The 21,966-nt window shown below is 39.6% G+C and overlaps 1 protein-coding gene across 1 annotated transcript in view; it reads left to right on the forward strand.

The window, feature by feature from the left end:
* The window catches only part of stam (signal transducing adaptor molecule (SH3 domain and ITAM motif) 1), a 31,943-nt gene that overhangs the window by 2,053 nt on the left and 7,924 nt on the right, over nucleotides 1-21,966 (forward strand). Inside the window, exons 2-11 of the mRNA XM_062023771.1 lie at nucleotides 484-568; nucleotides 642-717; nucleotides 3,006-3,101; nucleotides 3,171-3,317; nucleotides 3,386-3,476; nucleotides 7,600-7,789; nucleotides 9,220-9,314; nucleotides 11,459-11,547; nucleotides 17,767-17,854; nucleotides 17,919-17,973. Of these exons, the coding sequence (XP_061879755.1) occupies nucleotides 484-568; nucleotides 642-717; nucleotides 3,006-3,101; nucleotides 3,171-3,317; nucleotides 3,386-3,476; nucleotides 7,600-7,789; nucleotides 9,220-9,314; nucleotides 11,459-11,547; nucleotides 17,767-17,854; nucleotides 17,919-17,973 (1,012 nt within the window). The remainder of the gene's footprint in view (nucleotides 1-483; nucleotides 569-641; nucleotides 718-3,005; nucleotides 3,102-3,170; nucleotides 3,318-3,385; nucleotides 3,477-7,599; nucleotides 7,790-9,219; nucleotides 9,315-11,458; nucleotides 11,548-17,766; nucleotides 17,855-17,918; nucleotides 17,974-21,966) is intronic.

Raw genomic sequence — 21,966 nt, forward strand, 5'->3', positions numbered from 1 at the left:
GTCCATAGTGGATCTAACATAATAGTGAGAGTCCAGTCCATAGTGGATCTAACATAATAGTGTGAGAGTCCAGTCCATAGTGGATCTAACATAATAGTGAGAGTCCAGTCCATAGTGGATCTAACATAATAGTGAGAGTCCAGTCCATAGTGGGGCCAGCAGGAGATCATCTTGAGTGGAGACGTCCCCAACTGATGCACAGATGAGTGGTCCACCCTGGGTCCCGACTTTGGACAGCTAACGCCTCATCTGTGGTCACCCAATCCGGGGACCCCCCCCCTCTCCACGAAAGAGAGGGGGGCAGAGCAGATCAACTGGTCTAAAAGGGGGGTCTATTTAAAGGCTAGAGTATACAAATGAGTTTTAAGATGGACTTAAATGCTTCTACTGAGGTAGCATCTCTAACTGTTACCGGGAGGGCATTCCAGAGTACTGGAGCCCCAATAGATGATGATAAATGATGTTTTGTTTTGTCCCCCGTAGAGAAAGCAACCAGTGAGATGAACACAGCCGAGGACTGGGGCCTCATCTTGGACCTATGCGATAAGATAGGACAGCAGCGCACTGGGTTAGCTATACACTGTACTCACCGTATGCTACTGTATGTGATAACACACATTTGATAATTGTACGTATCGCAGGCCGAAAGAATGCCTGCGCTCCATCATGAGAAGAGTGAATCACAAGGACCCCCATGTAGCCATGCAGGCGCTCACGGTAAGTACACCCGCTGTCGGCCGATAAATGCGTTAAAATGTAATATTGGAAATTATCAGTATCGTTTTTTTTATTATCTGTATCGGGTTTTTTTTTTTTTTTTTTTTATTAAATCAACATAAAAAACACAAGATACACTTACAATTAGTGCACCAACCCAAAAAACCTCCCTCCCCCCATTTCTTTCTGTTATCAATATTCTGCTTCCTACATTATATATCAATATATATCAATACAGTCTGCAAGGGATACAGTCCGTAAGCACACATGATTGTGCGTGCCGCTGCTCCACTAATAGTACTACCTTTAACACTTAATTTTACTCATTTTCATTCATTACTAGTTTCTATGTAACTGTTTTTATATTGTTTTACTTTCTTTTTTATTCAAGAAAATGTTTTTAATTTAGTTATCTTATTTTTTTTTTTTTTTTTTTTAAAGTACCTTATCTTCACCATACCTGGTTGTCCAAATTAGGCATAATAATGTGTTAATTCCACGACTGCATATATCGGTTGATATCTGTATCGGTTGATATCGGTATCGGTAATTAAAGAGTTGGACAATATCGGAATATCGGATATCGGCAAAAAGCCATTATCGGACATCCCTATTCACAACCCTATATAAGGCATACAAAATATGTTGTTACTAATTAATTAAAGATTTGTTTTAAATGTATGTTTACATTATTGGATTTTTTTGAAAAAGTAGCAAAATCTGCAAATTACTGGATGACGTCATGGTGACCACACCCTTAACCACACCCCCACCGCCACAGGTATCTTGGCAGTTTAGGGGAAACCCTGTGTGTCAAACTCATTTTTACAGAGGGCCACGTCTCAAATATGCATAACAAATCTAAATAGTGTAATAATAATATATGATAATTTAAATAAAAATGCTATGGAATAAGCTCGTAATATGTTGTTGCATGGTCAAATAATATTAAAGTTCAATTAGGGATTTTCCGATCAGGAATTTCTGCTGCTGCCAATTCCGATACCGATCATCCATGACTGGGATGGGAATCAAAAGCGGGTTCTTCTTCCGAACCGGTTCCCATCGTATCAATTCCTCAAAATCGCTCGCCATTTTTTTCACACGGTTCTCTTATCGAAATTAAAGACACACGTAATAAAATACAATAAAACACAAGTGACACAAGTTAAAAACAATGTGATGAATTGCCCAAATGTAAAAGTAAGGAGACAGGAGATAAACACCAGCTTTACAAACTATAGACCTGTCTTATAAGTTCATACGATTGCTTTTTTTCGTTTTGTTTGGAAAATGTACCTGTTTGAAGCTATGTGAGCTACATGCTAACATTACTTTTCAGAATCTTGCTAGGTTAGCAATAATAGTATAGCTATGTAAGCTATATGCTAACATTACATTTTAACATCAAGCTAGGTTAGCAACACTAGTATACCCATGTGAGCTACATGCTAACATTACTTTTCAGAATCTTGCTAGGTTAGCAGTAATAGTATAGCTATGTAGCTATATGCTAACATTACATTTTAACATCAAGCTAGGTTAGCAACACTATTATACCCATGTGAGCTACATGCTAACATTACTTTTCAGAATCTTGCTAGGTTAGCAATAATAGTATAGCTATGTGAGCTATATGCCAACATTACATTTTAACATCAAGCTAGGTTAGCAACACTAATATAGCCATGTGAGCTACATGCTAACATTACTTTTCAGAATCTTGCTAGGTTAGCAGTAATAGTATAGCTATGTGAGCTATATGCCAACATTACATTTTAACATCAAGCTAGGTTAGCAACACTAGTATACCCATGTGAGCTACATGCTAACATTACTTTTCAGAATCTTGCTAGGTTAGCAATAATAGTATAGCTATGTGAGCTATATGCCAACATTACATTTTAACATCAAGCTAGGTTAGCAACACTAGTATAGCCATGTGAGCTACATGCTAAAATGACATTTTATTATCATGCTAGGTTAGCAGCACGAGTATAGCTTTGTGAGCTACATGCAGACATTACATTTTAACATGCTAGTTTGGCAACAATAGCAGAGCTATGTGAGCTACATACTAACATAATGCTCACATTTAGCCTCGCAGAGCTCCGAGTGTGATTTGAAGATGTGTAGCAAAGCCTGTGGTTTTCCTTTTTTTTTTTTTTTTTATTCCGCAGGCGTATACACTTAGTCATGAGGATTGAGGTTTTTTCTTTCACCCGCCACTTTAAAAAGCGTATTTTTCTTCTTCTGAATGAACGAATGCTAATAGTGTGTCCTCGCAGCTTCTGGGTGCATGCGTCTCCAACTGTGGCAAGATCTTCCACCTGGAGGTGTGCTCCAGAGAGTTTGCCAGTGAAGTCAGTAACGTCCTAAACAAGGTAGCCATTCATCTCTGCACCCTCTTATCGGACTGTGTTAGCTTCAAGTTGCTGTACAACTTCTTTCAGGGCCACCCTAAAGTGTGTGAGAAGCTGAAGGCACTGATGGTGGAGTGGGCAGAGGACTTCCGCAGTGACCCCCAACTCAGTTTGATCTCGGCTATGATCAAAAATCTACGCGAGCAAGGAGTTACCTTCCCTGCTGTGGGCTCGCAGGTACATTCTTTTTAATGATATGTTTTGTATCCAGACATGTACAGTATGTGATGATCATCGTCTTGCAGGCTGCGGAGCAAGCTAAAGCCAGTCCTGCATTAGTGGCAAAGGATCCTGCAAATTCCTCAAACAAGAAAGAAGAAGAAGACTTGGCCAAAGGTAATTTAAAAACGTACAAAAACAAATACCCGTTTGCCCTTCTTCATACACACATTATGATATTATGACTCCACACAGTAGATGGTTTTCGAACTCCGCTTCCTTGATCTCATGGTCTGCCAGAAAATAAAGACCACCTAGCAGTAGGGATGATACTCGAAACCGGTTTTCCCGGTTGTTTGATAAGAAAAGAACCGAGTCCTCGGACTCAAATCCCTTTTTGAGAACCGGTACCCGTTATCGGGACCACTATAGTAAAGGAAAAGAGTTGATTCTTTATTCGAATCCCGTCCCGACCAGAAATGCCCCGTGGAACATCACAAGAAATGACGTCGTCAAGTAGCTCAGTCATTAGGCGCAGATAGCGAAAGCAGGAAAAACAATGGACCGGAAAAAGCGCTCCAAGGTGTAATAAAGTTAAAACAAAAGGTATAATCCAATGAATAACTTTACTGAGAGATTTGAGCAGGGTAAAACACATGACCAACACTTTTACGACCAACCGGAAACATAGCAACCAGGCTAGCAACGCACCTCCTTTACGGCAGCTGGCGCAACGTTCTTAAAGCAACCGCAGCACATACATATATATACAACACATCTCCCTTTTTTAACTTTTGTTTTTCTTTCCTTGTAAACGTTACAAAATCACACTGTAGATGTGTTGTCTGTCTAATTATAAATAATGCAGACGAGGCGTGTTGGCTGAGTTCTTGACGTTTACTTTCACAGCGTGCTCATGACCTCATTCTTACGTGGCGACATGCAACAACACTTTTCGGGGCTACCGCGCATGCTCGTCACTCCCGTTGCATGATGGGTAGTGTGGTTGTTATATCCCCTAGCTCATAACATCTTTCCCCCTATAAAGAAATAATGTTAACTCAATAAAGTGTATTTCTTTTTTTAGCTTTAACTTTTCATTTTTTAGCATTGTAACCACATTTGCAAACAACTTTTCTCTTCATAGAATTCTCTTTCAATAAAGAAATAAAGTGCAAAAATGTCAAAGCATCATAACAAACAGTTATGTTCCAATAGCAGCAGAAGTGCACTTTTTGGAGAGCTGTAATATTTTCAGTTTTGTGCCCGAGGAACTGATTTTATTTAACACTATATTATTATTTATACACCTATAGTGATCACAGAGACAGGTTGTTTTTGTGTTACTGTATATATTTGTTTTTCTGAAAAATCCCACTTAATATACTTTGGGTAACAACAGTCAATATTTATTTTTTATTTTTATTTTTTTAGGGGGGTAACAGTCAATATTTATTTATTTATTATATTAAATTGTTTTCTTATACAATAAAAGTGAGCTTTTGTTAAACCAAATATTGTGTGTTTTTTTCCATATACAACAACCTATCTGGACACCATAAGAGAATCGATAAGGAATCTGTTCGATAAGAGGATTCGATAATAGGCTCGAACTCGATAATTTCTTATCAAACATCACCCCTAGTACTTATTTTATTTATTATCTGCCTGACGTAAGCCGAAAGTTTACGTGTTGAATAAATAATCATCTTTGTGATTAACTTGTGGTTTTATGTCATTTGACAAGATTGTTAATTGTAAGTAGGTTAGATATAATTATTACATTTGTTTCAAATTAAGAGTAAGATTACTAATCCAGTGTTGATATTTATGTGAGCCCCTCTGTAGTGGAACATTTGGGGCCCCTGGTCAAAAAGGTTAAGAACCCTTGCTTTGAACCCGTGTCTCTGATCTTGAGTTTGATTAAAAATAGAATCAAGTAGGGCTGGGCGAAATGGCCTTTTTTAAATATCTCGATATTTTTAGGCCATGTCACGATACACGATATATATGTGGATATTTTGCCTTAGCCTTGAATGAACACTTGATGCAAATAATCACAGCAGTATGATGATTCTATGTGTCTACATTAAAACATTCTTCTTCATACTTCATTAATATATGCTACTTTTAAACTTTCATGCAGAGAGGGAAATCACAACTAAGTCAATTGAGCAAAAGAGTATTTATGAAACAGTTATTAAGCAGTAGCACAAACATTCATGTCATTTCCAAAACAGAAAGTGCAAGATTGTCAGAGACATTTTAAAACAAGCTATTAGTGCACTTTTGTGCATGATGTCACTAAGATGACATATCAAAACAACACTAAATTAAAGTGCACTTTTTGTACAGAACGCCACTACAATAGTTTAAAACAAATAAAGTGCACTTTTGTGCATGATGTCACACAAGATATTTCAATAAGTGTCAAATAAAAATGAGCTTCATAATAGGAAATCAAATAGTGTATGTCCTTCGCTATGTGGTAGGTTCCTGCGGACGTTATCTCCTTCTGTTGTTGACTAGTTTTTTCATACGGTGTTGATGTGGAAATGGTTGCTTGGGCATTTTGTGGGTGTGGCACCGAACGGAGATGTTGACATGCGGAGTTTCAAGCACTCTTCATTCTCTAGCGCAGGGGTCACCAACGCGGTGCCCGCAGGCACCAGGTAGCCCGTAAGGACCAGATGAGTAGCCCGCTGGCCTGTTCTAAAAATAGCTCAAATAGCAGCACTTACCAGTGAGCTGCCTCTATTTTTTACATTTTATTTATTTACTAGCAAGCTGGTCTCGCTTTGCTCGACATTTTTAATTCTAAGAGAGACAAAACTCAAATAGAATTTGAAAATCCAAGAAAATATTTTAAAGACTTGGTCTTCACTTGTTTAAATAAATTCATTATTTTTTTTACTTTGCCTCTTATAACTTTCTGAAAGACAATTTTAGAGAAAAAATACAACCTTAAAAAGGATTTTAGGGTTTTTAAACACATATACCTTTTTACCTTTTAAATTCCTTCCTCTTCTTTCCTGACAATTTAAATCAATGTTCAAGTAAATTTATTATTTTTATTGTAAAGAATAATAAATACATTTTAATTTAATTCTTCATTTTAGCTTCTGTTTTTTCGACGAAGAATATTTGTGAAATATTTCTTCAAACTTATTATGATTAAAATTCAAAAAAATTATTCTGGCAAATCTAGAAAATCTGTAGAATCAAATTTAAATCTTATTTCAAAGTCTTTTGATTTTCTTTTAAAAATTTAGTTCTGGAAAATCTAGAAGAAATAATGATTTGTCTTTGTTAGAAATATAGCTTGGTCCAATTTGTTATATATTCTAACAAAGTGCAGATTGGATTTTAACCTATTTAAAACATGTCATCAAAATTCTAAAATGAATCTTAGTCAGGAAAAATTACCAATGATGTTCCATAAATTTTTTTTTTTTATTTTTTCAAAAAGATTCGAATTAGCTAGTTTTTCTCTTCTTTTTTTCGGTTGAATTTTGAATTTTAAAGAGTCAAAATAGAAGAAACTGTTTCAAAATTTTATTGTCATTTTTTTCGTGTTTTCTCCTCTTTTAAACCGTTCAATTAAGTGTAAATATCATTAATTATTAATAATAACATAGAGTTAAAGGTAAATTGAGCAAATTGGCTATTTTCGACAATTTATTTAAGTGTGTATCAAACTGGTAGCCCTTCGCATTAATCACTACCCAAGAAGTAGCTCTTGCTTTCAAAAAGGTTGGTGACCCCTGCTCTAGCGGGTGACTTTTCAAATGATGCTACATATTAGCAGTAATGCTACTTTTTGTAGCGACGCTTTCGCCCCACACTTGACAAATTACGGTTGTCTGTTCGACATCTTCCCGCTTGAAGCCAAACCACCGCCAGACGATGGACCCCCTGCTGTTTTTCTTGGGAATTAATTCTTCCTTCATTTGTTACCAGATTCGCACCTTCTCTCTCTCTCTTATTACCACTCGCACCACAGCTAACGTTACTCACGCCGCTACCTCTCTGCTCCGCGAGGGCTTATACGTATGTGACGTATGTAAGAAGGTGCGCTTGTTTTATGTCTCTGTGAGAAGGAGAGACAACAAAGAGTCAGAAGAGCCTGTAGTGTAATGCCCGCAGCTAAAAGCAACTGCGTGAGAATGTATCCTCGAATATCACCATATAGTCATTTTCTATATCGCACAGAGACAAACCCGCGATATATCGAGTATATTCCATACATCACCCAGCCCTAGAATCAATGCGTCATCACTCTTTTTTGCACCCCATGCAGCTATTGAGCTGTCCTTGAAGGAGCAGAGACCTCAGACGTCCTTGTCCAGCCTCTACCCCAACACCTCTACCCTGCTGCCCTCACACAAGTCTGATGGCAGGAAGGTCCGCGCCATTTACGACTTTGAGGCCGCCGAGGACAACGAGCTCACCTTCAAGTCGGGGGAGATCATCACTATCCTAGATGACAGGCAAGCACACAGACACACACTCAGCAGCAACAGTGGGCCTCGTGATGTACTACACCAGGGGTCGGCAACCTTTACCACTCAAAGAGCCATTTTGGAAAGTTTCACAAATTAAAGAAAACAATGGGAGCCACAAAATTTTTTTGAAAATTTAAAATGAAAAACACCGCATACAAAGCTTAAATTGCTTTGCGCTATGTTAACCATGGGTCTCTGACACACGCACCGGCACGCATCTTAATAAGGAAATTTAATGTTAGTGCGGCCCGCGACTTTTAATTGAGTGATGCTTGATAGCGTCTTTCTTGCCAACCCTCTCAATTTTCCGGGAGACTCCCAAATTTCAGGACGTGCTGGCACTGCTTTTGGCGCCCTCTACAGCCTGCCTAAACAGCGTACCTGCTTGGCCACATGTTGAATGCAGCTTTTGCTCGCTCACGTAAGTGACAGCAAGGCATACTTGTTCAACAGCCACACAGCTTACACTGACGGTAGCCGTACAAAAACAACTTTAACACTGTTACGTTACAAATATGCGCCACACTTTGAACCCACACCAAAAAAGAATGACAAACACATTTCTGGAAAACATCTGCACTGTAACACAACATAAACACAACACAACAAATACCCAGAATCCCATGCAGCCCTAACTCTTCCGCTCAACCGACGCACGGAGAGGGGGGTGGGGGGGGGGGTTTGATGTGTGGGGGGGTTTGGTGGTAGCGGGGGTGTATAATGTAGACCGGAAGAGTTAGGGCTGCATGGGATTCTGGGTATTTGTTGTGTTGTGTTACGGTGCGGATGTTCTCCAGAAATGTGTTTGTCATTCTTTTTTGGTGTGGGTTCACAGTGTGGCGCATATTTGTAACGTAACAGTGTTAAAGTTGTTTTATAAGGTCACCGTCAGTGTAAGCTGTGTGGCTGTTGAACAAGTATGCCTTGCTGTCGCCTACGTGCGCAAGTAAAAGCAACATATAACATGTGGCCGGGCTGGCACGCTGTTTGTGAATGCTATAGAGGACAATTAATGCAGTGCCATTAGGGCACGCCCTTGATTAAGTAATTAGAGTGAAAATAGGATAATATTTGCCCTGGAAGATTTCTAGGAGAGGCAGTCTCCTGGGAAAGTCGGGGGGGTCGTTAAGTATACTGGGAAAACCGGGTGGGTCGGCAAGTATGCAGCTGAGCCGCATCAGAGTGGTCAAAGAGCCGCAGGTTGCCGACCCCTGTACTACACTGTATCAACCTCACTCCCGCCTGAAGAGCTGAGCTTATTGTCCAGGGCGATGAGCTCATTGGCTAGCGCCGCTAGACACTGACTCTACATGAGTGGGGATCTGTGGTCACAAGTTTGAGTCTGGCGTGTGCAGGATGACCACTGTTACATTGTCAGCTGACTAAAATGTCCTTTTCTGCTCTCTTGAACGCAGTGACCCCAACTGGTGGAAGGGGGAGACGTATCAAGGGGTGGGGCTGTTCCCCTCCAACTTTGTCACTGCTGATCTCACCGCAGAGCCTGAGATGAGTATGTACAGGCACACACACACACACACTCTATTTTATTTTTTATTTTATTTAGCCTTTATTTAACCAGGTAAAATCCCATTGAGATCAAAGATCTTTTTTCCAAGGGAGACCTGGCCAAGAGGGCAGCAGCAAGGTTACATTAAAAACCGTAAATAACACATAAAACATCAAATTTACAACATTAAAGGCCTACTGAAATGATTTTTTTTTACTTAAACGGGAATAGCAGATCCATTCTATGTGTCATACTTGATCATTTCGCGATATTGCCATATTTTTGCTGAAAGGATTTAGTAGAGAAAATCGACGATAAAGTTCGCAACTTTTGCTCGCTGATAAAAAAAAAAGCCTTGCCTGTAGCGGAAGTAGCGTGACGTCACAGGAGCTAGTATTCCTCACAATTCCCCGTTGTTTACAATGGAGCGAGAGAGATTCGGACAGAGAAAGTGATGATTACCCCATTAATTTGAGCGAGGATGAAAGATTCGTAGATGAGGAACGTTACAGTGAATGACTTGAGAGGCAGCGATGGACGTATCTTTTTTCGCTCTGACCGTAACTTAGGTACAAGCTGGCTCATTGGATTCCACACTCTCTCCTTTTTCTATTGTAGATCACAGATTTGTATTTTAAACCACCTCGGATACTATATCCTCTTGAAAATGAGAGTCGAGAACGCGAAATGGACATTCAGTGCCTTTTATCTCCACGACAATACATCGGCGAAATGCTTTAGCTACGAGCTAACGTGATAGCATCTTGCTTTAACTGCATATAGAAACAAAAGAAATAAACCCCTGACTGGAAGGATAGATAGAAAATCAACAATACTATTAAACCGTGGACATGTAAATACACGGTTAATGCTTTCCAGGCTGGCGAAGGTTAACAATGCTGTGCTAACGACGCCATTGAAGCTAACTTAGCAACCGGACCGCACAGAGCTATGCTAAAAACATTAGCTCTCCACCTACGCCAGCCAGCCCTCATTTGCTCATCAACACCCGTGCTCACCTGCGTTCCAGCGATCGGCAGAAGGACAAAGGACTTCACCCGATGCGTTTGGCGGCCCGGAGACGTAGAGACGTAGGAAGTCAAGGTGAGGTCGGCGGCTAGCGCGGCTAGCGCTCCAACAAAGTCCTCCTGGTTGTGTTGCTGTAGTCCGCTGCTAATACACCGATCCCACCTACAACTGTCTTCTTTGCAGCCTTCATTGTTCATTAAACAAATTGCAAAAGATGTCCAGAATACTGTGGAATTATGAAATGAAAACAGAGCTTTTTGTATAGGATTCTACGGGGTACCATAACTTCCGTTACTCTGACTTCGTCACGCGCATACGTCATCATACCGCGACGTTTCAGCCGGATATTTCCCGGGAAATTTTAAATGTCACTTTATAAGTTAACCCGGCCGTATTGGCATGTGTTGCAATGTTAAGATTTCATCATTGATATATAAACTATCAGACTGCGTGGTCGCTAGTAGTGGCTTTCAGTAGGCCTTTAATTAAAACCTCTAAAGGCCTTAGTGGCCACATGCGTGGACAGCACCTTTTAGCTCTTATTTCCAAAATTGTATACGCTACAGAATTGGGGTCTTATGGCCGCTTATGTGGACACTTATACTGCCATCTGGTGGTGTCAGAAGAGTATAACATACAATGGAATTTGGAAAAAAAAAGTGTAAAAATAAGAATTAGCATGTCACTAAACATGAAGTGCACGTTTGTGTACTTATGGGCTAAGTACATCATATCAAAAGATGGTTCTTAATTTTTATTCTAATTAGGATCCAATAAGCCCAAATAGCAAAGAGAAATAAAAAAAAAAGCATGTAAACAAACAGCTTGGGCCTTAAGAGGTTAAATTAGTTTGGCTGATACCTGCAGAATCCCTATAACAAATGGCCCCCTCTCCCTGATGTATCCTCTCAAGCCTGCTTCTTTGTATGACTTTGTTTTATGTCTTGTTGATGTTTTACTGCATTCCTTTCAAATCTTTAATAGTTGCATTTTGTCTTCTAAGGGCTTTGAATAGCGTCGGTGAAAATCCACTAGTGTCAATATTTCATTTTCAATTCCCAACTTTTAAAAGTCAAAAATTGGCTTCAGTGAATTGTACTTTGTAACATGTGTCACAGTGAAGACGGAGAAGAAGACGGTGCAGTTTAGCGAAGACGTTCAAGTGGAGACCATCGAGCCTGAACACGAGCCCGTTTTTATTGAAGAGGTGAGTTGAAGTTTCATTTCTATTTCAGCACACACAACACATCAAGCACATATCAATCACAAATACAAAGATGAAATACAAGAATTAAAGAAACGACTTACTTTTATTCCTGTGCTTATATTGCTCACTGGAAGTGTCAATAATGAGACTACTGCACTGCTTAGTTATCAGTTGTGATGGCTAAATGGCACCTCAGTGAGTGTGTGGCACTAGTGTTTCCCACAGGACTGCAGTCTATGTGTGATTTACTAGGGAAGGTGGGCGTATTGGAACAATCATTGAATTTGCACAATTTTTTGGCCCATTTAAGTGCTGCCAGGACGGAAAAGTCCCCAGAGAGTTGAGTGTATAAAAAATGTCTTCATATGTTTCTGCTGTTTATCTCATACCTCTAAATCAGTCCGGAAAAAAAAAAGCAAATATTTAAATGTGAAAAAAGTCCTGAGAGAAACATTTGACCAAAATTGTCCCATCTAATTCCAAACAGTAAATTGGACAAATTGTACTATTTTTCTGTAAGATGAAACCATAAAATTAGAAAATGCCTGATTACCGGTATAATGTGCTGTTAAAAATTGTATTAGCAAAAAACATAACAATGCATCAATAATATTACATTATTAATAATATTATTATGTTATATACATAATATTACATTATGTATACCGTATTTTCCGCACCATAAGCCGCCCCGTGTTATTAGCCACACTTTCAATGAATGGCATATTTCAAAACTTTGTTTACCTATTAGCCGCCCCGTGTTATTAGCCGCACCTACGCTGCGCTAAAGGGAATGTCAAAAAAACAGTCAGATAGGTCAGTCAAACTTTAATAATATATTACAAACCAGCGTTCTAACAACTCTGTTCACTCCCAAAATGTAATGTGCAAATGTGCAATCACAAAAATAGTAACACTCAAAATAGTGCAGAGCAATAGCAACATCAATAACTCAACGTTGCTCGAACGTTAATGTCACACAACACACAAAATAAACATTTAAAGCTCACGTCCTGAAGTTATTACTCATCCACAAATCCCTCGAATTCTTCTTCTTCTTCGGTGTGCTTCACTTGTTTTTTGACACCATCTGTGATGTGGACGCGCATGCAGTCGTAGATCAACAGGGACGGAGCTGCGTGAAAAAAGTCACCCGGTCTCTTCGCTCATCTTTTCTTCATCCATCCATCCCTTCGAGTTAGCTTTTATGATGACGCCGGCTGGAAAGTTCTCTTTTGGCAAGGTCTTCCTTTTGAATATCACCGTGGGTGGAAGTTTCTGGCCGTTAGCATGGCAAGCTAACGGATATTCACCGTACGTGCTCCCGTTGTATCCACAGTGCGATTCACAGGAATATCAAAAGTCAGTGGAACCTTGTACGCGTGTCTCTTAGTAGGAGACATTTTGTGGTCTTTACAGAAACACACAAATGAAATGAAATATCCGCGCGCTTCTTCTTCTACGGGGGCGGGTGCTCACCTTGGCGGTTGCTTACAGTAGAAGAAGAAGCGCTTCCTCTTCTATGGGGGCGGTTGCTTACCGTAGAAGAAGAAGCACTTCCTCTTCTATGGGGGCGGTTGCTTACCGTAGAAGAAGAAGCACTTCCTCTTCTATGGGGCGGTTACTTACCGTAGAAGAAGAAGCGCTTCCTCTTCTACGGGGAAAAAAGATGGCGGCTGTTTACCGTAGTTGCGAGACCTAAACTTTATGAAAATAAATATTAATATTAATCCATATATAAAGCGCACCGGGTTATTAGCCGCACTGTCAGCTTTTGAGAAAATTTGTGGTTTTTAGGTGCGGCTTATGGTGCGGAAAATACGGTATGTAGGTCTGGGGCCGTACTTATCAAGCTTCTTAGAATTACTCTTAAGAAGTCTGCTAAGAGTTGACTTAAGAGTAAATAAATTCTTCGCTGAAAGCTGCACTTAAAAGTTAGTTATCAAGCGTCTTACTCACACTTTCAGCGAAGTGTAGGACTGAATCTTAAGTGTCACACTCAGAGCTGAATTACGACATTACTATGTGCCGTAAACGGAATTTTAGGTGACGTCATTTCTGTGTCCATAGAAATGACCAATCACTGAAGGGAATCCGTTGTCTAAGAATAAAGAAATATCTTGGAAATATTTAAGTGGACAATGGGAGTGTATATTTTGACAATAAACTACAAAATAATACAAAACAAACTAGTCCCCGCCGGCACTCACGCTACCGCTCCCTCTCTTCTATCGCCCACACACTCACTGACGTCACTCACCTCACGGCCACACACATACGCTACTGTCATAACATTTTCTTTCCAATAAATTAATTAGGCAACTAATTTGAAACTGGTGTGGGTGGCTCTATATATACTAGCCCACTGCAGACACATGCAGAAATCAACAAGGAATCGAAAAGTATTAAATCTGTGACAAAAATAATATCCACTCTGTCTAAACGATACCGTTTGATCAGCTGCTCGTCATCAAAAAAAACAAAACATTGTTCCGTTCCCTGAACGTTCGCGCACGTCTCTCTCGCCTCAGTGCCATCCCCTGCTGGCAACTCCTAACCACTTAAGACACCTCTGAAGGTCTCTTAAATATGGTGGAGAGTAGGAGTGATTCTTAGACTTAAGAACGTTGATAAAAAGCTTTTATTCTTAAGTTTGAGAGTAGGACTAAATTTCGCAAATTCTCAGGACTTAAGTGTAAAATGGCACTCTAAGAAGCTTGATAAGTACGGCCCCTGATCTTTACCCCAGTACCCTCCTAACCCCTTAACATTTACTATGTGCATAACTCATAAACTCCAAGCACATTTTTCAAAATAAAGCATTCGAAGGGTTAAAAATATAAATGGCATTTTTGCTATTTCTATTTAGGACTGATGTTGATTGATAGATTTGAGTGTATAGTTCCTTTTTTGTCCTATTGGCACTTAAAAGTGCTGTTTGCAACTTCCTCACAGTAACATTTTTTAAAGCAAAACATACAACAAGAACATCACCGGCTATCTTATTAATACAACACGTACACGCAGGGAGCGCGTGCACACATACAAAAGCAGTCTAAGAGAAGCAACAGTCATGTTGTTGTTATGATAAAATATGCTATCAATGACAGTTAACGCTCGCTATCTAAATTACTATTATTAGCTAACAATGCCTAAAGTTACTGCGCTTGCATGTGTTACGTACGTACGTAATCACATCATTACTTATGAGAATCCATAAGAGGGCGGGATATACTGTGTAAAATACGTTGGAAAATTAGCACCCTCTAGTCCAGTGTTTTTCAACCACTGTGCCGCGGCACACTAGTGTACCGTGAGATATTATTTGGTGTGCCGTGGGAAATTATGTAATTTCACCTAATTGGGTTAAAAATATTCTTTGCAAACCAGTAATTATTGTCTGTGCTGTCAAGAGCTCGGCAGAGTAACTGTGTAATACTCTTCCATATCAGCAGCAGGTAGCTAATTGCTTTGTAGATCTCAGGAACATGATTTGTCGTGATCACAATATGCAGACGACAGCGGGAGGCAGCGTGCAGGTAAAAAGGTATCTAATGCTTAAACCAAAAATAAACGGAAGGCATTGAAGCTTAGGGATGGCTATGCAAAACGAAACTAAAACTGAACTGGCTGCAAAGTAAACAAAGACAGAATGCTGGACGACAGCAAAGACTTACAGCGCGTGGAGCAGATGGCGTCCACAAAGTACATCCGTACATGACATGACAGTCAACAACAAAATAGGAGCGCCAGACAAGAACTAAAACACTACACACAGGAAAACAGTAAAAAACTCCAAATAAGTCACAGCGTGATGTGACAATTGGTGACAGTACACCTACTTTGAGACAAGAGCTATAGTGATGCATGCTTGGTTATGGTTTGAATTTTTATCCAACAATTGCGAGAATGACTTTTTACTGTCAATATCGGGTGCAGAGTTTAATTTTGTAATGTTTTCTGCTGGTGGTGTGCCTTGGGATTTTTTCAATGAAAAAAATGTGCCTCGGCTCAGAAAAGGTTGAAAAACACTGCTCTAGTCATTGTGTAAATGTTTCAAACAGCCTCTTTAAAGGCCTACTGAAATTAATTGTTTTTATTTAAACAGGAATAGCAGATCCATTCTATGTGTCATACTTGATCATTTCGCGATATCGCCATATTTTTGCTGAAAGGATTTAGTATAGAACAACGACGATAAAGTTCGCAACTTTTGGTCGCTGATAAAAAAAAAAGCCTTGCCTTGCGTGACGTCACAGGAGGTAAAATTCCTCACAATTTTCCTTTGTTTACAATGGAGCGAGAGAGATTCGGAGCGACAAAGCGACGATTACCCCATTCATTTGAGCGAGGATGAAAGATTCGTAGATGAGGAACGTTACAGTGAAGGACTAGAGAGGCAGTGATGGACGTATCTTTTTTCGCTCTGACCGTAACTTAGGTACAAGCTGGCTCATTGGATTCCACACTCTCTCCTTTTTCTATTGTGGATCACGGATTTGTATTTTAAACCACCTTGGATACTATATCCTCTTGAAAATGAGAGTCGAGCACGCGAAATGGACATTTAAAGTGACTTTTATCTCCACGACAATACATCGGTGACACACTTAGCTACTGAGCTAACGTGATAGCATCGTTCTCAAATGAATATAGAAACAAAAGAAATAAACCCCTGACTGGAAGGATAGACAGAAGACCAACAATACTATTAAACCATGTACATGTAACTACACGGTTACATCGACAGCCGTGCTCACCTGCGTTCCAGCGATCGACGGCGCGACGAAGGACACCCATCATCGACGAACCTCTGTAGCATGAGCTAATGTGATAGCATCTGTCTCAAATGCAGATAGAAACAAAATAAATAAATCCCTGACTGGAAGGATAGACAGAAGATCAACAATACTATTAAACCATGTACATGTAACTACACGGTTAAAAATTCTCAGCCTGGTAAGGCTTAACAATGCTGTTGCTAACGACGCTAAGGCTAATTTAGCAACTTAGCAACCGGACCTCACAGAACTATGATAAAAACATTAGCGCTTCACCTACGCCAGCCAGCCCTCATCTTCCCATCAACAGCTGTGCTCACCTGCGTTCCAGCGATCGACGGCGCGACGAAGGACTTCATCCGTGGGTTTGGCGGCAAGCATCGGCTAGGCGTAGTAAGTAGTCCTTGTTGTGTTGCTGTAAGTATTGTACTTGGCCGCTAATACACCGATCGATCCCACCTACAACGTTCTTCTTTGCAGCCTCCATTGTTCATTAAACAAATTGCAAAAGATTCACCAACACAGATGTCCAGAATACTGTGGAATTTTGTCGAAGAAAACAAGAGGTTTTTGTATCGGGTCCGATGGGGTCCAACCACTTCCGTGGATTCTGTGACGTCACGCGCATAAATCATATCCAAAGGAGTTTTTCAACCGGAAGTGTGGCGGGAATTTTAAAATGTCACTTTATAAGTTAACCCGGCCGTATTGGCATGTGTTGCAATGTTAAGATTTCATCATTGGCGTAGTGGGTAGAGCGCCCGTGTCAGAAACCTGAGGGTTGCAGGTTCGCTCCCCGCCTCTTACCATGCCGTTGTGTCCTTGGGCAGGACACTTCACCCTTGCCCCCGGTGCCGCTCACACCGGTGAATGAATGTTGAATGAATGATAGGTGGTGGTCGGAGGGGCCGTAGGCGCAAATTGGCAGCCACGCTTCCGTCAGTCTACCCCAGGGCAGCTGTGGCTACGAAAGTAGCTTACCACCACTAGGTGTGAATGAATGATGGGTTTTTAACATGTAAAGCGACTTTGGGTACTTAGAAAAGCGCTATATAAATCCCAGTTATTATTATTATTATTATTATCATTGATATATAAACTATCAGACTGCGTGGTCGCTAGTAGTGGCTTTCAGTAGGCCTTTAACTGCTATTAAAATATGTATGCGGGTTAAATATACGTATTATGTGTTTTTAGTCTTTTTAAAAAAATACATGTCGTAGCCGATCATGTAAATTATGATGTCATCTTGACACTGCCCTGGCCACGCCCCCCGCCACCACAAATTGACTGACTGTCTGATACTTTTGCTGTTTCATGGTGGCGCCATCTGCTGGATTAACAAAGCCAAACGTCCCTATGTGGGATTACTTTTCAACGAGTCAACTTTGTCTGTCAAAATGACTGAAAAAAAGTGTTTTTGTCTCTCATGTTTCAGGACAAGATGGATCAACTCTTGCAAATGATCCAGAGTGCAGACCCCACAGACAACCAGTCAGACAGTGTTGAGTTGCTGCAGCTGGAAGGTAAACGTTACGCTTGTAGGATGTTTTCATATGCGGGATGTGGCTGACTATTTGAATGCACCAGGTGCCTGCAATCAAATGGGACCGCTCATTGACCAGAAACTGGAGGACATTGACAGGTACTAAGAATTGTTAGTTTGTGTGTGTGTAGTGATGGGTATTGTTCACATTTGGACAGATACAGTACCAATTCCCAGGACCTGGGAATCGATACCAGTACTCAACAGTACTAATTTTCATTAGTGTGTTTTAATAAACATTAATATTTTGATGAATAAAAGGTTATTGTTTAATGTAACATTTAAAAATGAGCTGATTAAGATAACTGCTGTCCACTTGTTACATCTTGTTTTCTCACGCCATTTGAGTCTCATTTGCAATGCACTGCAGTCCCAAACATTAGATGGCAGTTCTGTATAGGTTATCTATGTATGTTGTCTAACTACTTACATTTTTCATAAAGTTGAATGTGTTATGTTGCGCTACAAAGTGTTTATACTGTCAGTATTGTGCTTATTACACACCAGCTGTCTGATTGTAACATTGATTGATTGATTGATTGAGACTTTTATTAGTAGGTTGCACAGTGAAGTACATATTCCGTACAATTGACCACTAAATGGTAACACCCCAATAAGTTTTTCAACTTGTTTAAGTCGGGGTCCACTTAAATTGATTCATGATACAGATATATACTATCATATATACTATCATCATAATACAGTCATCACATAAGATAATCACAATGAATTATTTACATTATTTACAATCAGGGGTGTGAAGGGGGGGGGGTTAGGATATGGACATCAAGTAGTGGACATAGAGAGAGAGAGAGAGAGAGAGAGATCAGAAGGCATAAGAAAAAGTATCTGCATTTGATTGTTTACATTTGATTATTAGCAATCCGGGGAGGGTGTTAGTTTAGGGTTGTAGCTGCCTGGAGGTGAACTTTTATTGCGGTTTTGAAGGAGGATAGAGATGCCCTTTCTTTTATACCTGTTGGGAGCGCATTCCACATTGATGTGGCATAGAAGAGAATGAGTTAAGACCTTTGTTAGTTCGGAATCTGGGTTTAACGTGGTTAGTGGAGCTCCCCCTGGTGTTGTGGTTATGGCGGTCATTTACGTTAAGGAAGTAGTTTGACATGTACTTCGGTATCAGGGAGGTGTAGCGGATTTTATAGACTAGGCTCAGTGCAAGTTGTTTAACTCTGTCCTCCACCTTGAGCCAGCCCACTTTAGAGAAGTGGGTAGGAGTGAGGTGGGATCTGGGGTGGAGGTCTAGAAGTAACCTGACTAGCTTGTTCTGAGATGTTTGGAGTTTAGATTTGAGGGTTTTGGAGGTGCTAGGGTACCAGGAGGTGAACTAGTATTAGTTGTAGTTTTCATTACCAAATTTGGAGGTGTTGAAATTGCTGATATGAATAGCCTGTCTATGGCATATCCAACGTATTTTGACTGAATGGAGCATCACTTTACGTTCAGTCATTTTCTCCCAAGCATATTTGCTTTGTTTTGCGTTGAAAATCGCAACATTACTTGGAGGACGTTTGGCTGAGTACGCCCTCGTGCTGGGCGATATGGAAAAAAATGTATATCACGATATGGATCATTTTATATATTAAGATAACGATATACCACGATATAGCTATGGTACGCTTTCAGTTCTATGAAACATTTAACAACATACACTACCGTTCAAAAGTTTGGGGTCACCCAAACAATTTTGTGGACTAGCCTTCATTTCTAAGAACAAGAATAGACTGTCGAGTTTCAGATGAAAGTTCTCTTTTTCTGGCCATTTTGAGCGTTTAATTGACCCCAAATGTGATGCTCCAGAAACTCAATCTGCTCAAAGGAAGGTCAGTTTTGTAGCTTCTGTAACGAGCTTAACTGTTTTCAGATGTGTGAACATGATTGCACAAGGGTTTTCTAATCATCAATTAGCCTTCTGAGCCCATGAGCAAACACATTGTACCACTGGTTTAAATGTAACTTAGATATTGGGTTTCACAATGTAAAGCGCTTTGAGTCACTTGAGAAAAAGCGCTATATAAATGTAATTCACTTCACTTCACTTCACCATTAGAACACTGGAGTGATAGTTGCTGGAAATGGGCCTCTATACACCTATGTAGATATTGCACCAAAAACCAGACATTTGCAGCTAGAATATTCATTTACCACATTAGCAATGTATAGAGTGTATTTCTTTAAAGTTAAGACTAGTTTAAAGTTATCTTCATTGAAAAATAAGGACATTTAAATGTGACCCCAAACTTTTGAACGGTAGTGTACATGACCACTTACCTTTTTTCTCTATTTATTTGCAAGTGAAATAAACAAATACATTTGGTATAGCAAACAACAATAGCAACAAAACACATTTTTCAGGGTTCACTGCCGCACACAGCCACATGAACACTAACACTACACGAAGCCTGACAGGACAGTTTAATAATAAACGGGATACTGCATGCAAAGGTACACCCTTACACTCTATTCAGAGGTGTGTTAGAAAAACGACATAAGAAACATGGATAAACACAGCAATATTAACGTTAGCTGCCACTAGGGGTGTAACGGTACACAAACATTTTGGTTCGGTACGTACCTCGGTTTAGAGGTCACGGTTTGGTTCATTTTCGGTACAGTAAGAAAACAAAATATACATTTTTTGGTTATTTATTTACCAAATTTGTAAACAATGGCTTTATCCTTTTAACATTGGGAACACTATAATATTTCTGCCCACGTTAATCAACATTAAACTGCCTCAAGTTGTTGCTCAGATTAAATAAAATGACAAAACTTTTTTTCTACATATAATAAGTGCAACATTAAACAGTTTCAAGTCAACTCATCGTGCTTAATTTATTACAGCATTTGGGAAGCCTGTAGTTGATTTATTATGTAAATGTTATATTTTTATCAACATGTGATAGCAGGGACCCTGCCATTCAAAACTAGGCTGCTCCATTACTAATGATTAATGTAACTATAGGTGAAAAAATAGTACAATAGCAATAGGAGAGACTATTCATCCCTGAACACCATGGAGTTCATGTAGGCTTAATGATGCACTTACATTATTATATCAACTATCAGAGACAAAAACTCTTCATTAGAGATGTCCGATAATATCGGCCTGCCGATATTATCGGCCGATATATGCGTTAAAATGTAATATCGGAAATTATCGTTATCGTTTTTTTTATTATCGGTATCGTTTTTTTTTTTTTTTTAAATTAAATCAACATAAAAAACACAAGATACACTTACAATTAGTGCACCAACCCAAAAAACCTCCCTCCCCCATTTACACTCATTCACACAAAAGGGTTGTTTCTTTCTGTTATTAATATTCTGGTTCCTACATTATATATCAATATATATCAATACAGTCTGCAAGGGATACAGTCCGTAAGCACACATGATTGTGCGTGCTGCTGGTCCACTAATAGTACTAATCTTTAACAGTTAATTTTACAAATGTTCATTCATTACTAGTTTCTATGTAACTGTTTTTATATTGTTGTACTTTCTTTTTTATTCAAGAAAATGTTTTTAATTTATTTATCTTATTTTACAATTTTTAAAAAAAAGTACCTTATCTTCACCATACCTGGTTGTCTAAATTAGGCATAATAATGTGTTAATTCCACGACTGCATATATCGGTTGATATCGGTATCGGTTGATATCGGTATCGGTAATTAAAGAGTTTGACAATATCGGAATATCGGATATCGGCAAAAAGCCATTATCGGACATCCCTACTCTTCATTTAACATAATGTCCTTTTTTGCTGCTTCAACACAGCTCAATCAACACAGAAAAAGGTAAAGTGAAATAACAGACAGACAGGGCTTTGCTGTCCGTAACACACACACACCGCAAAATGAGCTAACGTTACGCTAAAAGCTAATTAGCCTTCACCTCAAGCCAGGACTGCGAGCAAGCTCTGCTGCCGTTTATATTTCTAGAAGGTCAACGGGCTCAATGTGATGTTACTAGTAGTTGACTGGGAGGTGTTTATTATCATTTGGGGAGAGTCCGCTGCCTGATGCTTACCTGCTAAACACCTACCTGCTCATCACAAGCACTGACACCA

The sequence above is a fragment of the Entelurus aequoreus genome, linkage group LG16 (assembly GCF_033978785.1).
Source record: "Entelurus aequoreus isolate RoL-2023_Sb linkage group LG16, RoL_Eaeq_v1.1, whole genome shotgun sequence".
In the NCBI taxonomy this organism is placed as follows: domain Eukaryota; kingdom Metazoa; phylum Chordata; class Actinopteri; order Syngnathiformes; family Syngnathidae; genus Entelurus; species Entelurus aequoreus.